This window comes from Rousettus aegyptiacus, unplaced genomic scaffold (genome assembly GCF_014176215.1).
Source record: "Rousettus aegyptiacus isolate mRouAeg1 unplaced genomic scaffold, mRouAeg1.p scaffold_m13_p_1, whole genome shotgun sequence".
NCBI lineage: Eukaryota > Metazoa > Chordata > Mammalia > Chiroptera > Pteropodidae > Rousettus > Rousettus aegyptiacus.
In genome coordinates, this window is record NW_023416284.1 from 10,102,216 (window position 1) to 10,127,399 (window position 25,184).

At 59.2% G+C, this 25,184-nt stretch overlaps 1 protein-coding gene across 9 annotated transcripts in view; it reads left to right on the forward strand.

Annotated features, from left to right (window-relative positions):
- Positions 1-23,515, forward strand: part of ARHGEF10L (Rho guanine nucleotide exchange factor 10 like) — a 133,143-nt gene extending 109,628 nt beyond the window's left edge. For all 9 annotated transcript variants that reach the window (XM_016128278.2, XM_016128273.2, XM_016128277.2 and 6 more), the window contains 3 exons: positions 14,808-14,982; positions 21,146-21,268; positions 22,473-23,515. In XM_016128278.2, the coding sequence (XP_015983764.2) occupies positions 14,808-14,982; positions 21,146-21,268; positions 22,473-23,011 (837 nt within the window). In that variant the 3' untranslated portion in view covers positions 23,012-23,515. The remainder of the gene's footprint in view (positions 1-14,807; positions 14,983-21,145; positions 21,269-22,472) is intronic.
- The last annotated feature ends 1,669 nt before the right edge of the window (positions 23,516-25,184 follow it).

Sequence of the window (25,184 nt, forward strand, 5' to 3'; positions counted from 1 at the left end):
CCCCGGGAAGTGATGGTAACCAACACGTGTTGGGTACTTAGTGTTGAGCAGGTATGGGTTTCGGTACTTTGCATGGATCAATCCTCAAATCGCCTTGTGAGATGAGTGCTGTTGTCATTCCCACTTTACAGGGTGGGGGGAGGGGAACAGAGGCCCAGCGAGGTTGAGCGACTTACCCAAGGTCACACAGCTAGGAGGAGGCCAGGTTGGGATCCGAGCACAGGCATCCGACGACTGAGTCTGCTCTTAACCCTGGTGTGGGCGGCCTGGGTAGGCGGAAGGCTCCGTCTCCTCTGGGCCGCATTGTCCCCCGCAGTCTCTGTCGTGCCGCGTGTAGCTCTCGGGGACTCTCATTTGTTCACATACCTGTGTTTTCCATCGCCACGGTTTCGGGGCTCAGGACGGCTCCCCGGTCACGTCATGTCCCCAGCGTCTGTCTAGCTCACGGAGCTCATGTGGCGGGCACACCGAGCGAAGCCTTGTATACGGACACGTGGCGTCCGGTGTCCAGGTCCTCGTGCAGGGTGCCCGAGGGGTGGACACGAGGAAGACCTGATCTCACAGCTCGGGAGCCTCAAGTCCAGTGTGGGAGCAGACCCGGGATGGCCAGCGTCCACCAGCGTCAGGCCCCCACCTGGCGGCGGGGGCAAGCCCAGGCTCGGTGGCCACCCAGGGGAGGCCAAGGCGTGTCAGCTGGCCAGGCCCAGCCGGAGGAGGGACAGGGCCGGGGGAGGTGCTGGGGGGTGGGCAGGATGCTTGAGCGAGGCTGGGCACTGACGGCCAGGGAAGGGGGGGAGGGTGGAGGGCGCTTCGGCAGAGAAGGCTCCGCAGACAAAGCCCCGGCCAGAGACAGCCCGGGGTGTGGGACGTTGGCTGGGGTGCGCAGCTCCCCAGGGAGGGGCCTTCGAGCCAGGCTCACCCTGGGCTGTCTTCGTTAGGCCTGCTCGGCCCCTGCTGGCCACCCCTGACCTTGCCGAGCCTGCTCCCCTCGGAGCCAGGGCCTGCAGTCTATCTCTGGGTGCGACGCTGGCCCTCCAACTGCGAGCTCGGCTCCTTGATCCCAGCGGAGGCAGCAGCGAGGCTGTTAAAGAAGAACGCAGCTCGCCAGGGCCTGTGTCAACACCGCACCCTCCTGCTCATTATCTAGATCACCACCTTCAAAGCCTAATCCAGTCGTCTGGAGTTCATTTTAACCGATCGCTGGAGGGGAAAACCGGCCGTGGGATGATTGTTGCATCTTAATTTAAAAAAAAAAAAAACCAAACAAACATACTGGGGACAGGCCGGTGGGAGGCCCGTGGCGTGTGGGGTGCGCTCTGCCGCGTCGGGGGGGTCTGCGTGCCAGGCAGGTCTGCTCTCTGAGGCCGCGTGGGCCGGGGTCTCCGTCACCCCTGCTTGTGGGGGGCTGGCGGTAGTGGCGGGGGCCGGCGGGGAGGCCGGGCTGGGCTGCGAGTGGGCTTCACGCGATTGGAGTCTCGCGTCGCTGCAGAGAGACGAGGGGGCCCTTACAGACGGGGCAGTGACCCGCGGCCCGTGGCCTCCGCCCCCCCAGCCACGCCGGCCCCTCTGGTGGTCTCCGAATGTGCCAGGCTCCTCCCCGCCACCAGGCCTGTGCCCCTGCTCGGAACGCCGTTCCCACAGCTTCCCGTGAGCGGCTCCTTCTCATCACGCAGGTCTCGGCTCGGCTGCCACCTCGGTGGGACCTGCTCTGACAGCTCCGCCAGAGTCACCTTTGCTCCCAGGCACAGTCTTGACACCTCCCCTGCCTTTATTGTCGTCAGAGCACTGGTCACGGTTAGAAGTTACCTCCCATGCTGTTACCTGTTGGCGCCCACTGGGCTGTAAACAGGCGAAAACAGGGCCCGGTCTGTCTTGCTTGCCGGTGTGTCCTGGGCCCGGGCCCAGGCCCAGCACTGCCCCTCAGCCAGCGCCAGCGGGAGAACGTAAGGGTGCCCTTCGCCTGTAGGGCAGGTCCCCGGGTGGGGCTGGTGGGGTCGTGCCACGAAGTGGTACCTGTCCTCTCTGGGCAGACGGGTGAAAATCTGGGCAGGAGGCAGCTCAGGGCACCTGGGCCGGCTGGAGAAGTGTCCAGGAGGGATGGCCTTCCAAGAAGCTGGGCACAGGCCACACCCAGAGACGGCGGGAAGGAATGTGGGTGAAGGGCCGGGCGGAGGGTCTTGTGCCCGGGACGGCTGGGTCCTGCTCGATGGCGGCAGAGTGATGTGGGCGGGTGGGATGTATGTGGGTGTCACACAGGGGTCCCTCCTCTGACCTGCCCCCACTGCAGCCTGCCTCGCGTTGTTTCCGTGGCAACCCCTGTTCCCCAGAGCCGCCGCGGTACAGCTGCGGAAGCAGGGGGTGAGGCTCCCTGCCCCGCCTGGAAAGTGCCGGAACACAGGGAAAGTCACGTCAGTGTCTGGGCGCCGGGCCTGGCTCCGGCCCGCGGGCTGATCGGGGCGACCGTCTCGCATTAGACCCCGGCTCCCCACCCTCGGACAAGCCTGTCTGGACTACCCGCCCCCCCCGACACACACAGCCTGGGGCCCACCCCTGGGACCTGCTGCTGCAGCACATCACAGCTGCACGTCGATGTCTCGGGGACGGTCATCAGATTACCTGTGTGTGGGGCAGGACAGGCCTGGTTGGCTCCCACTGCGCCCACCGCCGCTGGTGCCGAGACCCGGCCAACACGCAGTAGGTGCTCAGGGAAGGGCCGTGAAGGACGGAAGGTTTTTCCCTTAGGGAAGCGGGCTCTGTCGGTGGTGGGCCCACTGACTGTGGAAGGGAGATGTGGGCGGGGGCCCGCACAACAGCCGACCCAGGGCTCGATTTCGACGGGCGTCTGAGCTCGGCGCCAAGCGCGGGAAGGGCTTCCCGAAGCCGGCGACGCCCGCAGCCCGCCTGGCCCCGGTCCGGGGCGCCGGCCTCCGGGGCCGGCACTGACGCCTCTTGGCACTAAGCGTACCAGATGAGAAGCCTCTCGGGTCCGTGGACACCCGCGGCCTTCAGATCTCCCCCTGCCCATCTGCACGCACACCCACCTTCCCCACCCTTAATTTTCGCGTTTAGTGCCCAAACTTAGTTTGCATGTATTAGCCGTTGTAAATCTATCATAACAGTGTGACGCGGCATGAATAATGCATCACTGGGCTGTATTAGTTTTCTGTCTCCTATCTTATTTATGACACGAAACGGGTGGGAATTTGCAAAAAGCAGAATCCAGGCGCAGGGCTTCTTGGGTAATGGTATGCAAATTGGCATGAGGGCTGGAAGATTCGCCAGGTCCTCGGGTTCGGGGAGCTGCGAAGCCGGGGCCCGGTGCCGGGGCCCCTGAGCCTGTGGGTCGCGGCCGCCTCACCCCACGGCGGCGTCTCGGTCCAGCAGTTTTGCCTTAATTTTTTGTGTGTGCCACTGTTATTGTTGCCATCCTGTCCTGTCTTTTTTTTTTTTCTTCAAATTACAAGTTGGCAGGTGAAACGAGAAATTGGTTTTCTAAAGGTTGTGGAGACTTCCCCGGAGGCTCCGACAGTAGCAGGTTCCAGAAGGGTGAGCGAGTCCCAGCGGCAGGGAGAGCTGAGGTTCGACGTTCAGAAGGACTTCCTCTCGGGAAGCCTGGGAAGGGTGGGGGCGGGGGGTGGGCACGGGGAGCCCCGTGGGGCAGCATTGGGTGGGGGCGGGGGGTCGGGGCTGGGTTTGCCGACTCCGCTCCGGGTGCTGGGGTCGTGAGGGGGTGTCTCCGGGCACGTCTCGGTGCGGCTGGGGATGGCCAAGCACGGGGTTCCACGCCCCCTCTGTCCTCACCGGGGAGCTCGGGTCTTTCTTGTGTCCAGTACTAAGTCCCATCCACCCTGAGTCTCGAAGATTTAGGTCGATGAAAGGATTTCATGGTTCTGAGAGGAAGCAGTTCGAAGCGGTTGACTCAGGACGGGCTCTGTGAAGCCGCGGAGGGGCATGGGGGGCAGCAGACAGGAGGGGACATTGCGGAGAGGACCGACCAGGGACCGGAGATGGGGGGGTATGTGCAGGCGAATGCAGCAGAGCCTCCGCACCCCAGCATCTCCGGCTCCCGGAGTCTGTCCGTCCTCCCCTCCACGTCCCCCCGCCCCTCCACGGTCACTTTCCCCTCTGAGCCCTGCCGCAGGGGTCGGGGAGGACAGACACCGAAGGAGCAGCCACCCAGCCGCCTGGAACTCGTTGAGGACACACAGTTGGGTCCATGACACCAGGCCCTGGGCTGGGCCTTAATGCAGTGGAGGCCGAGCGCCCAAACCCGGAGCCGGCTGTAATCACGGATTGAATGAGGTCGCACACGCCGAGGTGCAGGCTGGTCTCCGTGCTCCCTCGGGCGGTCACGTGCTGTCACCTCCAGCCTGGCAGCTGGGCCAGGGAAGGGTGTGCCTGGAAGGGAACTCGCAGAGGCATCCCGGCTGTCCCCGCTGGCCTGCCCGAGTGGGCTTGGGAGCTGGGCTCTCTGGCCTCGGCCCCCGGCTCCCCACCGATTGCCTCAGGTTCCCCACCTGTAAAACGGGATCCTCGTAGAATCTACCCTAGGACTAAACTTGAAGCATGCAAAGCACAGGGTCAGCGGCTGTTTCACGGTGATGACAGGACTTGGTCAGGCTCACCCGGCAGGTGGTAAAGCCAGGATCTCAGGGTGCTTCTGATTCCTGCGCCCCAGCTCAAGGCCCGAGGTCCGTTGTTCGGTGGATGTTTGCGCCTGCGTCCTCCCACAGGAATGTAAATATCTGTGAGCAAGATCGATGTCTTGTGTCCTCTGTATTTTTCTAGGGTGCAAGTGCTGGTGTTGAGCCAATTTCTCTGTCTTCGGCTTTCCTGCTCCCCTTCCACTACCCTCCCCCACCCCTCCCTGCCTCACCGGCTCTTCCCTTCTGCCTGGGCTTTGAGCCACCCGGGACCCCTGGCTACCCCGGCCCCCTTGCCCATGACACTCACATGGCCACTGGGCTCTGATGACCAGAGGAAAGGGCTGGGCGTTGGCTCCTGCAGAATGTCTGGGGAGAGAAGGGAGCTTTGTGGTGTGGGCGGTGAGACGAGACCAGCGGCCAGCACAGATCCAGGCCGGCCCAGAGTGGGCACTGGCTGCGGGAGCCTCATCCCGCACACGTGCTCAGCCGTGGGACAGACGCTCCTGCCCCTGAGCCTAGGAGTGGAGCGAGGGTGGCCGGGTGATGGACCAGGCTTCCTGGGCAGGTTCGGTGAGGTCGGGATGGGTGGGAAGGGCTCCTGAACAGTGTAAGCAGATGCACAGGTGTGAGAACACGTGTGTATACACGTGTGTGTGTGTGTATGGGGGGAAATGAGTCGATTGTATTAATATCGTATAGTCCCTGACTATAGCTTGAGTCTTGTCGACAGGCGTCCAGTTGGGCGCTGGGCGTCCGGGTCAAGCCTGGAACCAATCCCCTCTCCTAGTTGTCCCCCGTGCCCCCTGCCCAGGCCCCATGCCCTCTGGCTGGCCCCGCTTTGTCTCGGTCACGGCCTAACCTTTCCCTGGCTGCCGCGTCTCCCCAGCGGTCTCAGGAGTAGATCTGGACACAGAGCTGAGCTGAGTCGGAGCTTTCACGGCCCTTCTCACTTGCGCTCTGAGCGGGAGGGCGAGGCCCCCGCCTCGGCCCGGCCAGCTCACCTCCGTCGCTCTGGCCGTGGGGGATTAGGGGTCCCGGCCGTCCCACTCTGGGTGGCTTCCCCTCTGGTTAAGCAGGTAAATGGGTGCTGGGCAGATGCTGTGGGACGAGGTGGCAGCCGGTGGCAGAGGGCCGGATGAGGTGCCCCTGTGTGCATGACTTACCCTCACTCTGGCAGGACCCACGGGTGCAACCTGGTCCGTCCCTGGAGCTGGGAGCGGAGAGAGAGCAGGGCGGCCGCAGCGGGCGCCTGGAATCCTTTTCTGAGGCTGACCACTGGGGATCTGTCCAGGTCAAAGCTCCATCACGCTTGACCCTGTTTGGAACCGCCCGGGCTGTGCCCAGGGTGGACACTGACCAGCACATTGGTCCCTGCACTGGGCACTGGGCTCTAGCAGGGGCCCCGCCCTCCTGGGCCTGCCCCTCTGGCGCGGGTGTGGTGGGGGCAGGTGATACGGAGTGGGCAGAGACCACCCCACCCGACCCTGTGAGTTAACTCTGAGCGAAACTCACTCGTCTCAGAGGCCGTTCCAAGTGCTTGACAAGCGGCCACGCGTGTAGTCTTCACGGCAGCCCTATGTGGTAGTTATCTTATCACCCCCCCGTTTATAGTTGGGAAAACTGAGGCAGGAAGTGGTGGAGCTGGGTCTCGAACCCTGGCTGTCTGGCCCTGAGCCCACGGCCTCACCGCCTCTCCCAAGCAGGAAACAGATGACAGAATAACCTCAGGCCGGAGCGAGCATCATGCAGAAGGCGAGCCAGGCACGCCGAGCTTGGCCTGCTCCGTCCAGGACAGGGCGCTCTCACACTGAGCCTCGTTTCATCTTCTGACCAGAGGCTCAGGGCTCCCGCCTTCTCCTGGAGGCTGCAGGGACTCTGCGGGGCGGGCCGTGCTGCAGAGTCTGTGCCAGGTGCTGGAGACGCACGTCCTCGTCTCTGCTGCTCGGCCTTCGCTGTGGTCCCTGTGGTGGCCGGGCCAGGGGCGGGCACCAGACAGACACCCGGCTCCGCCCGGGCACCTGCGTGTACGGGGCAAGGCTGGGCCTGCCCCTCTGGCTGCTAGGACGAGGTCACGCAAAGGCGCTTGGAGGCCCGGTGGCCGACAGCCTGGGCTCCCTCCTCAGGTGTCTGTCCATGGAGAGGAAGCGCCAAGCTGGCTTGCACAAAGGAAGACAACAGAAAGAAACCGAACCGTGCTAACGAGGAGAATGTTAATAGCCCGTGCTTTGAGATGCTTCTGTTTTCCGTGTCCTCCGGAGTGGCCAGGTGTGCCAGAGCACTTCAGTCGTTTGTTTTTTAAGGCGAAATCTCGGTGTGGCCACAGCAGGAGAGTGGCACTTTCTGCGCCTTGGTCTGGGCTGTGGTCATGTGGCAAAGGGGTCGACCCCAACCTCTGGGCGCCCCCCCCCCCCTTATGTGCTTCCTGACAAGTAGCTTTCGTGCAGGGAATTTTAATTTTCAGGGCGTGGGGCAAGGGTGGTTTACAGACTCCTGAGATATTGTTAAAAACAGTTGGTCATCTTTCTAGAAAAATGCACCAAAGACACCAAATTTTACACAATCGATTCCAAAATGGGTTGTTAAAAGTTTGGGACTGGCTGTCAGTCTTGCCGCCGAAAGGAATTTCTATCCCTCCGTCTCTTCTGGGTCCCCGTGGTGGCCCTGAGCTAGAAGAGCCCAGCGCCCCGTGAAGTCTCGTTAGTCAGCAATGACCTGACCCCCGCTTTACAGTGATTAAACTGTAGCAGGGACGTTGACTGGCTGGTCGGAGGCGGAGGTGCATGCGCCCGTCTGAAACGCGTCAGGAAGGACAGATCTGCTCCCGGCACGCGGTCCCTGGGCCTCGATGGGTCAGATGCTGAAGGCAGCACGTTCGGGCATCGGACGGGGCGTAGACGACGGTGCCCGTATGTGTCTCAGCGAGTGGTGTGGTGTTTGGAGTCCTCGTAGGGTGACCAATCATTCCAGTTTGCCCAGGACGAGGAGTCGGACTTCCTGGGCTACGCCTGGGGCCTGCCTGGGCGCACTGGGACGGGTCGGTCACCCTGCACTGCAACCCTGGTTTTCCCTTCATTTCCTAAGCTCTGTGACTTTGCGGGTGCGATTCAGCCTCTCGATTTGTTTCCTCGGCTGTGAAATGTTGATAAGAATAAGACAGGTAAAGAAAGGGAAGGGAGTTGTTGCACTAATTGCCTTTAAAAGATGAACTGTCTTGCCTGCCCAGTGAGGCAGCCAGTGCGTGCGACCTCTGGGTCTCCGTCCCCAGCCCGTCTGCTGATTGCTGGGAGCTTCGGGGTCCTGTTAGGCAGGGGCTGGGACGGCAGTGCTGGGGTGTTAAGCTGAGGCGGGGTTGGCGAGCTGCTGGTGGGCGTTCTGTGGCTAATCTCTGGTCCCATGGTGATGCCCCCCGGCCAGCTCATCACGGTGATGGAACCAGGCTGGGAGGCAGAGCCCCGTCACACCCTCACCCTGCCGTGGCGCTCAGCACGAGTGCTGGGAGAGAGCACTGAGCTTCGAGTCCACGAGTCAGGCCCACGCCTAGCCCAGCCCCTCCCCTGCGGGTCACCTGGGCTCCCCGAGTCCCCTTTCTGGGTGTGTTTCTCTTTCATAAAGGTCTCTGTGAGGATGGAATGCTGCGGCTTGGGAAAGGCCAGGCACACGGTAGACGCCCAGCAGGCCGTCGCTCTGCCGGCCTCCTGCCAGTGCCTCGGGGGCCCCCGGCCCCCCGGAGGGAAGCACCACCATCCCTTCCTGGCTCCTTGGTGTCAGCTCAGCTCTAACGACTTTGAGTTCTGAGCTGCTCACCCTGGGAATTTATAGAAACCAAGCACAGAAGCGTCACCTGGAGGCACATAAATATTGAACGCCTCACGGTTAAGCTGTGTCAGCACTATTTGGGGCAGTATCACTCACCTGAAACCCTCTGCGCCGGCGCCTGTGGGGAGAGCGTGAAGGGGACAGGGCGCCACGAGCGGGTGCAGGGCGCTCAACGTCTTCCCAGCTCCCCGACCAGCCCCCGGCTGCAGCCAGCGTGCCTGGAGCACTCGCCGGCCCCCGGCTGCAGCCAGCGAGCCTGGAGCACTCGCCGGCCCCCGGCTGCAGCCAGAGAGCCTGGAGCACTCGCCGGCCCCCGGCTGCAGCCAGCGAGCCTGGAGCACTCACCGTGTGCAGCACGGTCCCTCGGGCCTCCCAGCATCACACACGGCAGAGTCTCCTTCTCTCCCCATTGACAGGTGAGAGAGGAGACCCAGGTACCTGGACAGAGATGAACTGGGAGCCGGGAGGCAGACTGCGCCCTCCCCTCCAGCTGCCAGCTTTTATTTATTTTTTCAAAATAACTTTGCCTTTTACCCACAACTTCTTATTTTTTTTAAAAAAAGGAAAACTATAAGAAAGTTGAAAGAATAGTGCACTGAACATACATACCTTCTTCAATTAGTAAACCTACTGTTAACATTTTGCCATAATTCCCACCCCCCATATTATATATACACCGATACCCCTTTTTTTGGTTAAACCATTTAAAAGTCAGTTATAGACATCATTTCTTATTATACCCAAATACTTCAGCATGGCTCTCTTGCATAACTTCAGTAGCATTTATGACATCCAGAAATTTAACATCAATGTACTTGTCCATATGCACATTTTCCCAGTTGCTCCCAAAATATCTTTCATAGCTTCTCCCCCAGGCCTGTCCAAGATCCAGCTGGGACTGCATGTTGCATTTGGTTGTCATGTCTCTTCAGCCTTCCTTTGATCTAGAATAATCCCTCCGCTCTGCCTGTGTGTGTGCCTGTGCGTGTGTGTGTGTGTGTGTGTGTGTCTATGATATTGACTATTTTGAGGCAACCAAGCCAGTGTCTTCTAAGAGGCCCCATAATCTGGAATTGCCCGATTCTTGCTTCCCAATGAGATCTGAGTGTGTGGCCAGATTTCCCACTGCGTTACCTGAGGAGGAGGGACGTGTAGGCTGGCCCCATCCCCTGGGTTAAGGCGAGTCCACCAGGTCTCCCCATCATAAAGGCACCGATTCTCTTTGCAATGACTGGGTCACCTGCAGGTGATTCTTGGAGACTTTGTGAATATCCTGTTCCTCAGGAAACTTTCACCCCGAACTCTATTTAAAGAGACATTCTCCTCTCTTCCACCCCCTTTTACTACCGCTACGCATTCATAGGTTCTTTTGAAAGTCCGATGTGTGATAGCCTAGGACCCTCGCTATTATTTTTGATGCTCAAGTTGTGCCCAGCTCAGCCAATAGGAGCCCCTCGGTGCTGGCTCCCGGTCTTCTGGACCATCCCCGTTGCCCTTTGAGGACTTCCTTGATTCTCAGCATCGGGACAACTTCTAGGCTCAGCGGCTACTCTCTGCCTTAATCAGCCATATCTCCAGCGCGCCCTGGCTGGTTCCCTTTCCTGGCGCGTGTTATGTTTAAAACAAGAACTGGGATGCTCACTGCTGCTGGCCTGCCATTGCTTGCAGAACCTTCCAGTGGGCAGAGTCAGGAAAAATCTCCGAAGTTTGTACTGAGATCGTAGAGTTCCACCCCGACCTTCTCACTCCAGTCTCGACTCGTCTCTCGCTGTGACATCTGTGGTCCCCAATAATAACGCCCGTGAGCTTCGGTCGCTCCATGTCGTTTCAGAATCCCCGTGCCCAATCCCGCCCCACTCTCCCCCAGCCCACCAAGTTCAGGATTTCTTTGCAGATCGATTTGTCCTTAAACAAGGGCCAAAGGCGTATAGTCCAGAGCACTGAGTTCTCGAGCAACTTGAATGGATTTTTTTTTTTTCTCTTGTGGGTATAATCATGTTCCGATAAAACCTGACTCCCCCAAACAGCCAGCAGGCTGGTGTAGGCCGAGGGCCATAGTTTGCAGCCCTCTGGCCCAGGATTTCATCCTAACAGCCGTTCCCGGTGCGGGGCGAGCGGCTGGTGAATACCCACGTGTGCCAATAGGGGCCGAGCGGGGAGGAAACGCTGGGCCTCCTGGAGCTCAGAGGCGGCACGTGACGGCTGGCGGCAGGCGGGCCTCCCTCCGGGACGAGCAGGATAGAGGCCTCTCCTGGTAATGAATTCTGAGCGCCTCTCTGGGTTGGGAAACAAAACGGCAGCATGGCTTGTCGGCACCGAGCCCAGCGTGCACCGAGGCCCAGGGGGCCTCACTGCTGCCCGCCCCCACCCAGGGTGCGATGTGCAGCTCCCCCGGCCCCCCTCGGTCACCGATGCTGCCAGGGTGTCACTCGTTTCTGCTCTGTGTGCCCAGGAGGCCCAGCCGGTGCTGCCAAGACATGGCTGCCGTGAGCAGGCTCCTGGACCGGGGAAGAGGCCCCGGGGAGCCCCAAGAGAGCCGAAGAGTGAGGGGCCGGGTCTGCTGTGCTGTTGTTCATACGTTCACACGTACCCCTGTTCTGTCCCCCACCCGCCTTACCATTGGGCCTGGCGGGTTCGCACACGCTTTGTGCAAAGCCCTTTGGGCTTGGAGGCAGGCTCGTTATGCCTCTGGAGAAATGAGCCTGGCTTTCCACTGCTGACTTCTCTTTTAATTAGATTCTGATAGCGGCATGCCGGGCCGACTGGCAGCAAATTCAGGTGCAGCTCTCCGTGGCCCCAGGCCTCTTGGTTTTAGCGCAGCCTGGCTTTTTCGCAGGCAGGAAACGCCTCTCACTCTTCTACGAGAGCCGGGCGGGAGCCCCGGGGCACGTGTGCGAGCACACACCTGCCTTCCCGCCTTCGCGTGCATTTGCGCGTCCGTGCCCACGTGCGTAGGAGCCACTTCTGGGAAAGTCTGCAGACCAGGCATGTGGGGAGGCCCCTTCTGTCCTGCCGTCCTGCCCGGTCATCCATCCGATCGGTGACGACGGGCGCTACAGGAAGGCGGGTCGGGCCTCGGTGTCGCACCTGCGGTTGGGGCGGTGGTTCCTCCAGGACTTGCCCAGCAGGGCCCCTCGAGGTGTCCTGCCCGTGTCTGGACCCTCAGGAAAGTCATCTGCAGTGCAGGCTGGTTCAGGAAGACAGCGACCCTCCAGCCGGGGTTCCCTGGAAGGGTTCGCCTTTCAAGAAAAGAGAACCGGAAGCCAGCGCTGCCAGGGCTATGGGCAGCAGGTCTGGGGTGAAAGGCCAGAAATACGGTAATTCCGTCCCTCCTTTAACACTGCGTGGCCTGGGCCCAGCTCTGTGGAGGCCACTTGGGCTCAGCCTCTCCCCAGACCCCAGAGGCTTCCTGGCTGAGCCTCCAGCACCCGGGCTTTCACTGGGGTGGGGGCGGCGTGCTGAAGAAGGAGGAGCAGCGATCCCCCAGGGAGCCCCTAGTCTTAGCTTCCAATCCGAGGGAGGAAATAGCCCCCTTCTCTCTGTGACCCTCCTTGCCCCTGGGGAGCCCCCACTTTGATGGAGACCATGTGGCCCTGCCCTTGATGAGCTCTTTGTCTGTGAGGGAGCTGCAGCTTGTGCTCTCGGGGTCCCCCCAAGAACGGACGAGTGGTAGAACCCTGCCTTGTGGAAGCAGGACATCACTCTCCTCTCCCTGCCCCCTGGGGACCTTCTGTCGTCCTCTGGGGACCCTCTGCCTTCTTGATCCCCCAGTCTGTGGACCTCCCCGCCTTGGGCCGCAGAGCTTAGCCATCAGAGGCTGGCTCAGAAAAAGCACTTTTGCTGGCCATCTCACAGTCTCGCCCTCCTGGGAGTGAGCTCCGAGTTCACGGGCTTGGCTCCCCATGGAGGGCCCCCCACCCGGACCCCCACCAGCTTCTTTATCTTGGTGGGAAACCTCTTGGTGATTTGAGCCAGGATGGAGCTGGGGCTGAGGTCTGGGCCGGAGTGACCCTATGGCAAAAGAAAGAGTCTCCTTACTTCCACTCTCGCTCAGTAAGCCCATGCGAGACCCACAGTTCCAGCTTCCTGCCACATCGCGGTCAAACTGAACTTCTTTCAAAGGTACAGCCGATCATGTCACTTACAGCTCAGCCCCTCCAGCACTTACAAACAAGCTCTTCACCAGAGACTTCAGGGCAGCCTGGTGTGATCTGGCCCCTGGCCACCATTTCCACAGTGCTCCCCCACACCAACCGCCTGTCCGTCCCTCAAACAGACAAGCACATTCCTGCCCCAGGGCCTTTGCACCTCCTGTGCCCTCTGCCTGGAGTGTTCACCCCCCTGCCTCCCACCCCCATCATTCCAGGGCTGATTCCTTCACATTTTTACATCTCTGCCTAAATGCTGCATTCTAGAACTTCCCTGCGTACCTGGTCTTAATGGCAGTGGTTATCATTATCTGGAGTAATTGTTATCTGTCTATTGTTTCCCTTGTCTCTGCACTGGGGACACGTACTCCCCGAGAGTGGGGCCCTTGGTTCTCTCGCTCACCGCCGTCTCCCCGGCACCTAGAGCCGTGCCAGGCACGCAGTAGGAGCTCCAGCACACCTGTCGGCTGAACGAGATCGTGTTAGGACCTGGGCCTGTGCCGAGCTTCCCCTCACCCAGGTTCCTCTAGTTTTCACGACAACTTCCACTTACAAAGGGGGAAACTGAGCCCCAGGCCTGTGAAGTTATTGGGGAAATCAGATGTAACAGCAGGTCTGGAAACAAATGCACGTTCTGTCCAGCATCTTCCTGCCGTTTTGGGTGTCTGTGTTCTTTATAGAAAAAAATGAGAACAACAGCAAACCGGAGAGGAGGAAACTGCCCAGGCGCCGCCCCTGGCCTGGTCCTCAGCGTTCGGGTTTCTCTCCTGTGTGCCTCCTCCTCCTCCTCCCATTTCGGATGCTGCCTTTTTGTTTGTTTGTTTGTTTTCTCTATTTTTCTTTTTTGGACTCACAACCATAACAATCACATTTTTTATGTTCATCACGCACTCTCTGTCAACACGATTTTGAATGCATGTGAGACAGGCCACTCCGTGGGTATGTTGAGTTACCTCACTGTCCCAGATGGCTGGGCGTTCAGGCCGTTTGGGGTCTGCCGCCCTGGGGTTGTCTGTATCTGAGTCACAGCTGAATGACATAGATGGAATTCAAGCGTCCACCCGTCCTCTCTTGGACCAGATTTCACTGTGCGCCGGGCCCTGTGCCGAGCCAGCGGGTCCTGAGGGGCCTGAGGCTCGCTGTCTGTCCTGGGAGTTTATAGTCCAGGGCAGGAGCCGGCTGAGCACAGCCACGGAGCGGTGTAGGTGCCACCGGGCTGGACAGTGGGGTATGGCGCGTGGAAGGAAGTGGCCAATACAAGGGCGGTTGGGGGCGCCTCATGGGAAAGGGGCAGCACCCCGAAGGGGAGTCTTCAGATGCTGGAAAGCCGTTCCCTGGAGGGCGGTGGGTGGTGCATGCTGCAGACAGGTCATGGCGAGGGCGCAGTGTGCAGCAGGGCGCGTCGCGAGCCCAGCTCGGCCCCGGGCTTTGGTGAGCCTGGGGTGTAGGGAGCCTGCCGGCAAAGCCGGGAGTCGGGGCAGAGCTGGGGCCTGGACTTTGTCCTCCAGTGGGTGGGAAGCCTGACCGCCTGTTTACCTTCTTTATTTTATTTTTTAAAGATCAAAATTTTACAGACACCTGCGAAAAAAATCAAAGAGCATGGAATGGTTTATGCAAAGGCCCTTGCCACTCTCCATCCCCAGCCCCGCTTCCTGGGAGGAAATAGTCACCTGTTCTATTTTTAATCCACCTGGTACTTTCCTCATGACTCGAACTCGTCTGCCCCACTGGTTCTCGATGTATCAGTTTTGGGGATTAGGTGTGGCCTCCTGCTGCGGAAGACGGGGACGTGGCTCACACCGCCCACCTCCCTTCATAGAGCTGCCTTCACAGCTCCCCATAACACTTAGCTGCCGCTCCGTCTCCCCCTCTCGTCGCTAGTGGCGTGCTAGCGCCCAGTCCCGTCAACTCCCAAAAGCCAAGTGCGGGTGAATCTTGCCCCGCGCCTCGTTCAGTGATGTCGTGCGGGGAGCTTGGGATTGGCCGTGTTAGAGCGTTTACGCCATGGGACTCGGCAGACACGACACACCAGGATGCCCCTGCCAGTTAAACAGATACCGACACCCCACTGCTGGGCTTCTGAGGTTCCCTTGCAGCCCTGACTCTGGTCCAGGCGGAGGCCAGATCAGCTTGGGCCCCCCAGAGGCTCGGCCGGCAGGCCCGGCCCAGCACCGACACCCCTCTGTCTGTGCTGCAGCAAAGCTTCGAGGCGCACCAGGACGAGGCCGTGAGCGTGACACACATGGTGAAGGCGGGCAGTGGCGTCTGGATGGCCTTCTCCTCCGGCTCCTCCATCCGCCTCTTCCACACGGAGACGCTGGAGCATCTGCAGGAGATCAACATCGCCACCAGGACCACCTTCCTCCTGCCAGGTGAGGCTGCCGTGGGGGCCTGGTGGTTACTAACGACAAAGGCAAGGTGAGAGTAATAGTAGATAGTAACCCCGCCCCGCCACAAGGTCTCAGGCGCTTTACCCACGGGGGATCACATTTCAGTTTAACCCCCGCGCACGTGGGGATTGTCCCCGCTGTGCAGACGTGGAGACTGAGGTTTGTTCGCAGGGCAGGGTCGAGCAGCTTGTCTGTGGTCGTGCAGTGGGCCAGCAGCAGGGCTGAGAGTCCCGGCTCGGCCACTGCGGTGTCTCGGGCAGGTCTCTTTGCCTCCCAGAACCTCTGGTCCTGCTATGACACGGAAGGTGGTTTCTGGCTCAGGGTCAATGCCATCAGGTGCGGGAGGACAGCTCGCCCAGGCCTGGGGTGTGGTAGGTGCACCAGGAGAAGAAATACCCACCTGACACCGTCCCTGGGTGTGGTAGGGGCCTGTGGGACCGTTATGGGTCTTTCCTTTCTTTTCCTTTCCTTCCTCTCTTTCTCTTTCTTTCTCTTTCTTTCTTTCTCTCTCTCTTCCTCTCTTCTTTATCTCTCTCTCTTCTTTCTTCTTCTTTCTCCTTTCAGTGCATACCACGTCGCTTTCTTTTCTTCATCATTTGTTACTTCTTCTTCTTTCTTTCTTTCTTTCTTTCTTTCTTGGCAGCTTTCTTTTTTTTCATGGTATTTCATAGGATTTAGCCATTAGACAAAGTAAATCCATTTTAACTATGATAAACATGTCTCTGTACCACAAAAATATGTCCACATTCATGCTGATAGCTAAATACTTTCAAGTTAGTGCAGCAATGGGAAAGATCGGGTCATCCCGTGGGCCTTTCTAATCTCGATCTCATCCGTGGAGGTGGAACAGAGTGAGAGGATCGGGTGGATCGAGTGGTCAGAGGCCAGGTTCCTGGACGGACCCGGCTGGCTCACTGCGTATGTTTAAAACGTGCTTTCACGGCTGTTGAATGACTTGTTCTTTGCGGTCACCCTTTAAGGAAGGAAAGGCCTTTCTTACTGTGATGATTATTTCAGAGCCAGGTAAACTGAGGCCTAGGAGGTTATATGACTGGCCTAAGGTCACATTGCTGAGGAGGCCAGAGCCAGGATGTGAATCACAGTGCTCTCACAGATTTCCTGTACGGCGTCTCCCTTCCTGGGTCTCAGTTTCCCCATCTGTACAATGAAGGGCCGGGATTCGAGTCAGGCTGGCCATGCCTCGAAGGGCAGACCAGAGCCTGGCGGCGGGCGGGCCCCACTGGGGTCTTGGCTCTGCTGCCTCCCAGCCCCGTGACCGGGGGAACCGCTCTGATCCTCGGTCCCTGCCTCTCAGGGAGGTGCGAGCCTTACCCGAGGTGGCACAGTCCTGGCTCCGGGAAGTTTCCGTCCCCAACGTGCCGTTCACTGTCATCATCTCCATCACGTCTTCTTGGCCATCCCCACCCTTCGTCACCCTGGCCCCTGTCGGCCACACATCTCCTGCAGGGCTCCTTGCTCACCCCCCCCCCCCCAAATCTGTCCCCTTCCCACCGCATCAGCTCCATCACAGCAGACAGAAGCCACCTACCTGTTTGCTTGCTGGACCTCCCTGGGGCTGGGCGCGGGGCGCGTCTGGGGCGGAGGCTGAGGTTCCTGACACAGGGCTTCCTGAAGGTCCCCAGGAGTTACCGCCCTGGGCCTCCTCCCTCAGGCCTGGCCCTTTCCAAGCAGCCCACTGGGGAGCCTGGAGCCTGCCAGACCACCATCCCCCAAACCCGAGGGGGGCCAGGCCAGAGCCAGCCCGGGCGAAGGGCAGCTTCTCGTCCACCCCACCTTGTGCCCTGACGGAAGAACAACCGAGCAGGACTCTTAAATTCTTTATTAGAGAGATATTTTTTAAAAGGCTTTTAAATATTTTTTTTTCTTTCCCGACACAACCAAATGAAATAATTGCATAATTAGTAATAAATTTGTTCCTCCTTTAGCGTGGATTTTTTTAAGGGAACGTTAAAAATTTATCATGCTTCCTTCCTCCGACCCCTGCCTTCCAACTCGTGCACCCGACTGGTATTAATGCATTTTTGAACCTAAACTCCCTCCTTCTCTTAACTAGACAGGTCATTAATAAAATGTTCTCCAAGAGCCTGAGCTTTTTAAAGTTGTATATCTCCAGATAGATGGCTTGGGTGAGTTGAATACTGCTGCATTAAGTCTCTGTGATAAAATATTTATCCACCATTAGAATTTTTTTTTTTTTTCTTTCGGACTGTTTGTGAAGTGCCTTGCTCTTTCCTCGAGGCGGACGGGGAGGAGGAAGGGCCCCAGAATGAGGTCTGATGATGAAGCCATTTCTCAATTCCAGCCTCTTTTTCGATTTCTCGCTGCCTTCCTTTCGTTTGCCTGTTGGGGGGTTTGTGCGTGTGGAGGGGTGGCTCTAGGATGCAGGGGCATCAGGAAATGTTCTCCTGCTGGTCTCCAGGCCCTGGGGACCCTGGAAAAGGAGGCGAGGCGTGTGAGATGAAAAATTTGCTGCTGCTCCCTCTCTCGACTTTATTATTTTTGTGGGTTTATGGCTCTAGTAGAGCTGATCTTAAGACATTAGAGTCTTGGTCCTTTTAATAATCACAACTGTTATTTTAATAGCCTCCATTTATTGATTGTATGCTATGGGCTAAGAGCTGTGCTCAATTATGTATATATAGTATATATACATATACTATATAGACATATATATTTCTCATAATCATAAAATCGAGCAAGGTAGGTTTGCAATAATCATTGATCAATGAGAGAAAGTGACTTGTCAGTTCATACAGCTAGTAAGTGATGTCAACACCCATGTCCTTTTTCATTTCTCTATTTTTACCATTCACTCATTCTTGCATTCACTCGTTCACTCATTTACTGACAGCCACTTGCTAGGTGTCTGCCATGAGCCAAGGTACTGGGCCAGGAATGGGGAATCAGCTTTGAGCACACAGGTAAACTGCTGTCCTCATGAAGCTCACATTTAGGACACAGTAAGCTTACCTATAGCAGACAGTAAATAAGCAAAGAGAAAAATAGGGTAGTTACAGACCGTGGCCGGGGCCGGGAAGAGAAGCCAGCCGGCGGCAGGAGGGAGCTCGTAGCCTGGGCCTCTTGCATCTGATTTCCTGAGGGCTGGGAGCACCGCCGTGGGGCTAGAGGCTGTCCTAGTAGTTTGGAGCCCGAACTTTCTGGATTGACACAAGTGTGGGGCAGAGTCCTGGCTCCATGGACACCCAGACACTCTGTGAAATAGCCCTGGTTGTCTGTCAGGTGACGAACCGGCTTTTTCCTCAGTCTGGTTTGCACTTCCACATTGAATCGGCACCGTGAATCTGATTCTGAGTCTGCATCACGTCGCCACGGCCTGCTGACAGCTCACCTGAGGTCTGACGCGCACCGCAAACAGCGCGGCTAGCAGAGAACGTGGACTCCCGCCCAAGCCTGCTCCTCCCCACCTCGGCCGAGGGCACTGCCGCGTAGCCAGCTCCTCGGGACCAAAACCTCAGCGCTGCCCTTGCTTCCCCTCCTCTCTCCCCGCACCGCAGTCTGTCGACGGGTCTGTCCGTGCTGCCTCAGAACAGGTCGCGAACCTGCTGGCGATCCGTTGGCTCCCTGCCACCGCCGCGCCTCGGCCGCCAGCCTCTCTGCCCATCGGTCTCCTTGCCCTGCTGCCCCGTCCCCCATCACACTGCAGCCGGAACTCTCCTGCTCGGTCGCTCACCTGCTTAGACCTTCCGGTAGCTTTTTTCTCATCATGCTCAGATGAACAGTCACAGCCCTCACTTACCCTGACCCAGCTGCTCTTCCGGCCTCCCCTCCGGGCACCTCGAGTTTGCCCCGTCCTTGAGCTGTGCTGGGCTCGTTCCTGTCACAGGGCCTTTGCACGCGCTGTCTGTCTCCTGCGCTTCTGCTCAGGTCTCGGTGTAGCCGCCTCCCCCTCGCCGTCCGGACCTGTCATCCTCACACCTGCCTCCCCATCCTTCCCGGAAGCAGAGTGAGGCAGGAAGACCCAGGCACCCTCCCGCCCGCTCTTGCCCCGTCCCCCACTGGAATCCTCCGCCTGCTATTTATGTCTCTTGCTCACGTTTTCATTCCCTCTTTCCTCTCTCAGGGCAGCGCTCGCTTGGCAGCCACTATGAAAATTAAACGAAATTAGATACTCAGTCCCTCTGCCCCACTGACCACTTGTGCTTAATGGCTGCCCGATTGGACAGCGTGGTACAAAACGTAAGCATCATGCCAGAAAGTTCTGGAGTGTTTGCTCCTCAAGAGCAGAACTTCGTGTGTGTGGGTCCCACTGTGCCTCCACCACCGAGCACACGGTCCTGCACACAGTAGGTACGCGGGGACGTCCTGCAGTGCCGAGCGGATGGCTTGGTGACGGTACAGCAAGCACACTGCACTAGACAAGGCTGCGTGAGCCCCAGGAGGGAAACCCTGCCGCCAGATGACCGTGGGGCCCCTCCCTCCTCGTCTGGGACTGTTGACGCTGCGGAGGAAGCACAGACACCTACGTGTCTGGACCCGAAGCGTTTTACACAGGAGCAGAGAGGCAACAGAAGCATCAGGTTGTAATAAGCAGCGGACCTGAGTCCAGCTCCCCCACTGTGCCCACCAGATGGGCCAGCTCTTCGTGCCTCAATGTCTTCATCTAGGAAATGGGCATGACGTCTGGGTCTTGCACGCCTCTCAGCTGTGACAAGGCGCACATGGGATGAGGGCCTGCACGTGAGGGTTTTGGACACTCCCAAGCACTATTTCTCCAAGTGCAGCCCATGGACCGGCAGCTTCAGTGCCACCCGGGAACTTGCTAGAAATGCAGTCCGAGGCCTCACCTCTGGGGCGTCGGTCCCCCAGTTGTGAGCCCCACCCCCCGGCGGTGCTGATGTGTGCCTGAGCTGAGGACCACTTCTCCCAGCATCATTTCACATACCTCATGGCATTGGCATTGGCATTGTCTTGATGTGGCATGGATTGAATTTCCTTTGAGGGGGAAATAAGCCCCTTTTCGCGGGGCGGAAGGATCCCAGCAAGAAGCGAGGCGGCCGTCTGGACAGGCTGGAGACCACTCCCCGCCCCTCCCTCATGCCCACTGCCGTCGACCAGAGCCGTTAGCGAGGGAGCACCGGTGGTGGCAGAGGGCGCACACCCGCGCCACGTGCCAGCCGCCGGCTTTGGTGTTCTGTGTTCATCGGTTCGTTCTGTTCTCAGGACAAGGCTCTGAAGTGTCATTATCGTCCCCTCTTGCAAGTGAGGAAACCGCGGTTCAGAGAGGTGTAGGGGCTGGCCCCGGATCCCGTAGCCAGGAGGCGGCAGGGCTGGGGTTTGAACCCAGGGCCCGGCCCCGGCGCCCTGCTCTCGGCCGCTGTGCTGTGCGGCCCACACTGCGCTTCCTCCCTGTGAAGAGCAGAGGGACCCTCCCTACTACCGCCTTTTTGCTAGAATGAGGACACAGCACCCAGGGGATAGCCAAGAAGGACTAATCTGAACTGGTCTCAAAAGCATGTTAGTTCCTGGCACTGAGCTGTCCGTTTCACTGTCAGGCCCAGGGACTGCAGGGCATGCTGTGCATTTGCTGGAGGAAGGGCCCACCCCGGGCAAAAGATCAAGCCTGGTTGGAAGCCGGGGGGCTGTGACCGACTGCCAACTCGCCCCAGGTCTCATACCCACCCTGACGCCTCCCCACGCATCCCATCTATGCCAATGTCCTCTTCGCGCTCAGACCCACACCCTCCTGGGCCTCCCTGGCTGTGCTTCTCGGCTGGCCAGTTGCGACCCTGGCACGGGCCGCGCTGCCGGGGCCTGCCTTTTGTGCCAGACGGCGTAGCCACTGCGTGTGGGGCGCTCCCACGCGCCAGCACTGTGCTCTGCGGTGCTACCTTGTCGCATCCTTGTGGCGGCTCCTTGTTGCACGGGAGAAAACCGAGGCTGGGTGTGGGGAGCCCTCAGCGTGGGGATCCAGGCGTCAGACCCCAGCCAGGGCAGCCTCCCAGGCCCCAGGTCTTCGGCACAGCCCGGTCCAGCTCCTTGCTTGTCTCACGAGAGGAGCCAGACTGGGCCATTTCCCCAATTTGATGTGACCCCCCCCCTTCCCAGAGCCCGTTGGGCCGTCCCCCAAGGAGGGCGCGCCGCTCACGCTGGCCTCTCTCTGCAGGCCAGAAGCACCTGTGTGTCACCAGCCTGCTGATCTGCCAGGGTCTGCTCTGGGTGGGCACCGACCAGGGTGTCATCGTCCTGCTGCCCGTGCCTCGGCTGGAAGGCATCCCCAAGATCACAGGTGAGGTGCTGGGAGCCGGCCTTGGGGAGGCCCAGGAGCCAGCCGCAGATGCTTGGGGGTCGGGGAGAGCTGGCGAATCTTGTGCCCAGACGTTATGGCCCAGTCTGATGTACGGGGTGCCCGTTCTCCAAGGTTCTCTGTCACCACAGGCAACGCTATGGCACGATACAATTACATCGCCCAGGCCCACAGTCTCCCGCCTCTTTTCTGAGTCTCCGTTTCCCAGTCTGGCAAATGGGCACAGTAGTGCGTACTGGCCAGGCGGTTTGAGGACTGGCCGAGACACGCGACTAACGGCAGGGGCTCTGCTGGCCTCTTCCGCTCCCTCCCCACAGCTGCTTCAAAGTGTCCGGGCTCCAGAGATAGAGATAACCGAGGGCTCCTGGGGATGAGGTCCATGTGCAAATGCGTGTGCGTGGATGAAAGCAGGTCAGCCCTGACCTGTAGCCCTGGGGCACAGGAGAGTAAGGGAGGGTCAAGGACAACCCCCAGGGCCCTGGGCCTCTCCCTGCCTCCTCCGGCTGCTGCCAGAGAGCAGGGATGAGCAGGGTGTGGGCCAGGCCTGGCTGGATCTTGAGCTAATGAATCTCTCTCCCTAAATTCTGGGATTTCCTATGTTCATCACATAGGTCATGTTCATCCCAGGCTTGGACCTGGGGTTGCAGGGATGTAGCAGGCAGAGACTCTGCCCCCAAAGAGGTGACAGTTTGGTGGGGCAGCTGTAGTCCAGGGTGGCAGCTGCTAAGATGGCAGGTGTCGGGGAACGCGGGCACAGAGACGGGGTGATCAGCTCTCCATGGGTGAATTCAAGAAGGATGCACTGTGGAGGGGCTCGAACTGGCCTTTAGGATGAGTCGTAGAGTCAGGTGGATGGAAAAGACTCTCTAGGTGGAGGCAATGTCCCCGGCAAAGGCACCGAGACGTGAAGGTGGCTCAGGCAGGGAGCTGCAGGTGCTTTCACACTGCGGGTCCCCCAAGTGGTTTATCAGGTCACTCCTGTTCTGCTCCATCTCCCCAAAGAAAGTCGCCCTGGAGCATGGGAGAGCCCTCCCCCAGACCTGGGGCATTTTGGGACAGTTCCAACGTAGATTGCAGTTACAACAGAGAAGCAAAAACAACCAGGAAGTTCTCCCAGAGACATGTGTGGGGGCCTCGCTGAAAGCTCTGGGCCTTTGGGCTCCTTCTCTCTGTCCCATTTCTGCAGGGAAAGGCATGGTCTCCCTCAATGGTCACTGCGGGCCTGTGACCTTCCTGGCCGTGGCCACCAGCATCTTGGCCCTCGATATCCTGCGGAGTGACACGGAGGAGGCCGAGGGCCCCAGGCCTGAGGACGACAAGCCGGACGGCCAGGCTCACGAGCCAGCGCCCGCGCCGTCGAGCCACGTGGGCCGCGAGCTGACTCGCAAGAAGGGCGTCCTCCTGCAGTACCGCCTGCGCTCCACCGCCCACCTCCCGGGCCCGCTGCTCTCCATGCGGGAGCCAGTGCCCGCCGATGGCTCGGCCCTGGAGCACAGCGAGGAGGACGGCTCCATCTACGAGATGGCCGACGACCCCGACGTCTGGGTGCGCAGCCGGCCCTGTGCGCGGGACGCCCACCGCAAGGAGATCTGCTCAGTGGCCATCGTCTCCGGCGGGCAGGGCTACCGCAGCTTCGGCAGTGCCGCAGGTGGCGGCGGGCGGCCAGCCCCGTGCGGGGAGACGGACAGCACCCTCCTCATCTGGCAGGTGCCGTTGACGCTATAGCCCCCAGCCAGGGCGCACAGCGGCAGCCGTGCGGGGCTCTCAGCCCGCTGCGGGCCATCTGGGGTCCCCCAGGGAACACTGGGTGGATTTGCCCTCCGGGGGTCTTCACAAGGCCATGTGGACGGGTCTGGATCTCCGGGAGCTACGTGGCAGAGCAGAAGAAAAGCCTCTTCCTTAAAAAAAAAAAAAATTTCAGAGTGTTGTTGGGGGAGGGGTTTGAGTTTGGGGAGAGGGAGAACAGCTCTAGAGGCAATGGCCTTTAAAAAAAAAAAAAAACGCAAAACCTCACAGCTGCCTGGCAAGCCCAGCGCCTCCGGTTCGGGCCAAGCGGGGCTCCGAGGCGGCCACCCGCCCCCCTGGGAACGGGGCGCGGTGTGAGAGCGTGCAGGATGGTGTGTGAATATATATAAATACGTATATATGGTGTATATTATCTGTGTATAAAGTCTGTACATATTGGAGCTCTGGGAGATGCTGAAATAAAAGGTGAGGATGACTTCCGTATTTAGATTGAGGACTTTTCTTTCCGAGATACGCTAGGGGAGGAGACAGAGCAGCTGTCACCAGATAAGGATGGTTCTGGAAGCAGGAGCAACCCTGCCCTCAGCAGGAAGGACCGAGGCCAGGCCCCAGGACGACCATGTCCCAAGAGCAGGCCCCGGAACTGCTGTCCAGTGCAGTTCCCATCGACTGCATGTGGCTATTTGATTTTTAAAATTCAGATGAATGAAATGAAATGAAAAGTTCCGTTCCTCAGCCGCATTAGCCACGTTTCTGGCGTGGCTGGAGGCGGTGAGGGCTGACTGTACAGGACGACTCGGAGGTGACTGTTTCCATCATCCCAGAAAGTTCCCTACTGCTCGATAAGGGGCTCTTGGGAGCTTCTTTGATGCATATATTTTGAAGAGCAGGCTGGGTGCTCTGTAAGGGTTGGGAGGCGGGAGGCCTTGGCTCTGCCGAGCGGGTGGGAAGGAAGCCGAGGGCTTCACCACGTGGAAGATGTGGTCCGGAGCTGTTGCTACGGGCAACAGTGCGAGGTGGGGCGGGGGCTGAGGCCCCTGCATCTGAGGGCAGATGGGGTGAGTTCTGTGTGGTGGGGGGGGAGGGGTTGGCAGGTGGGGCTGCCTGGGGCCCTGACTTCTCACTTCTGGCTCAATCTCCATCCTTCAATTTCTAGAGTGCCTACGAGGGGAAAGAAAAACTCAAAGCCGCCATCCCAAAGGGCAGTGTTTCCTCAGTTTTCCCACCTGCCCATCTGTCTGTCTGTCATCTGTCTGTGTGTCTGTCCACCTACCACCCACCTCTTTCTCTTCCCTTCCTCACTTACCAATGGCAGCAGCGCCAGGTCTCGGGAAAGGAGCAGGGCCTGGCTCGTTGGGCCTTCACGTGATGCTCCGGGAACCCAGCGGGAAGAGCCACCAGGGAGAGGACATTCCAGCCGGGTCCCAACCACCTGGCGAGATTGCACCCACTGGAGGAGTCGCTCACTCATTCATGCCTTTCGCACACCCCTTGAGCTCCTGCTAGACTCAGGCACCATGTCTGGTGTTGGGGCCATGGAAGTGAGCCAGGCAGCTGCCCTCCCTGCCCCCAGAGGTACATGATTAGAGGACAGGGCAGGCGTAAGTGCCAGCAGGTGAGGGCTTAGGGCAGGAGGAGATGTGTGCGGAGCAAGGAGGCGGGGCCTCTCAGAGGGCGTGGCCTCAGAGGGCGTGTCCTATACAAAGAGAGGTGTGCAGAGGTTGGCTTATTTCAGGAGATAAGATGGCCCAGTGGGTCCACAGACGGGGGAGGGGGAGCTGTGTCTGGAGGAACCATGGCCACGGGCTTTGGCCAGTTACATTCCATTCAGATGATCCCATCTTCTCTGGGCCTCAGTTTCCCATTTTGTAGGAAAGGGAGACTCATCACTATTCTTCTCACCTCTCATGGGGGGGGTCCTTTCTGAGTACAAGTGGGACAAAATGCACTGTGCTCAGGTTAATTACCGAGTGACTTGTCTGTTTGGGGCGCCCAGGGGGTCCCTCATCCCATTGGTCGAATGCTGGCCAAGACTTTTCCTGGGACTGTGACCAGTGAGTAGAGGCCACTTAGGACCACGAGGAAGCCTGAAATCTAGGATCCAGCAGGCCTGCGTTCAAGTCCAGCTCCACCAAAGACCTGCCTTGTGGCT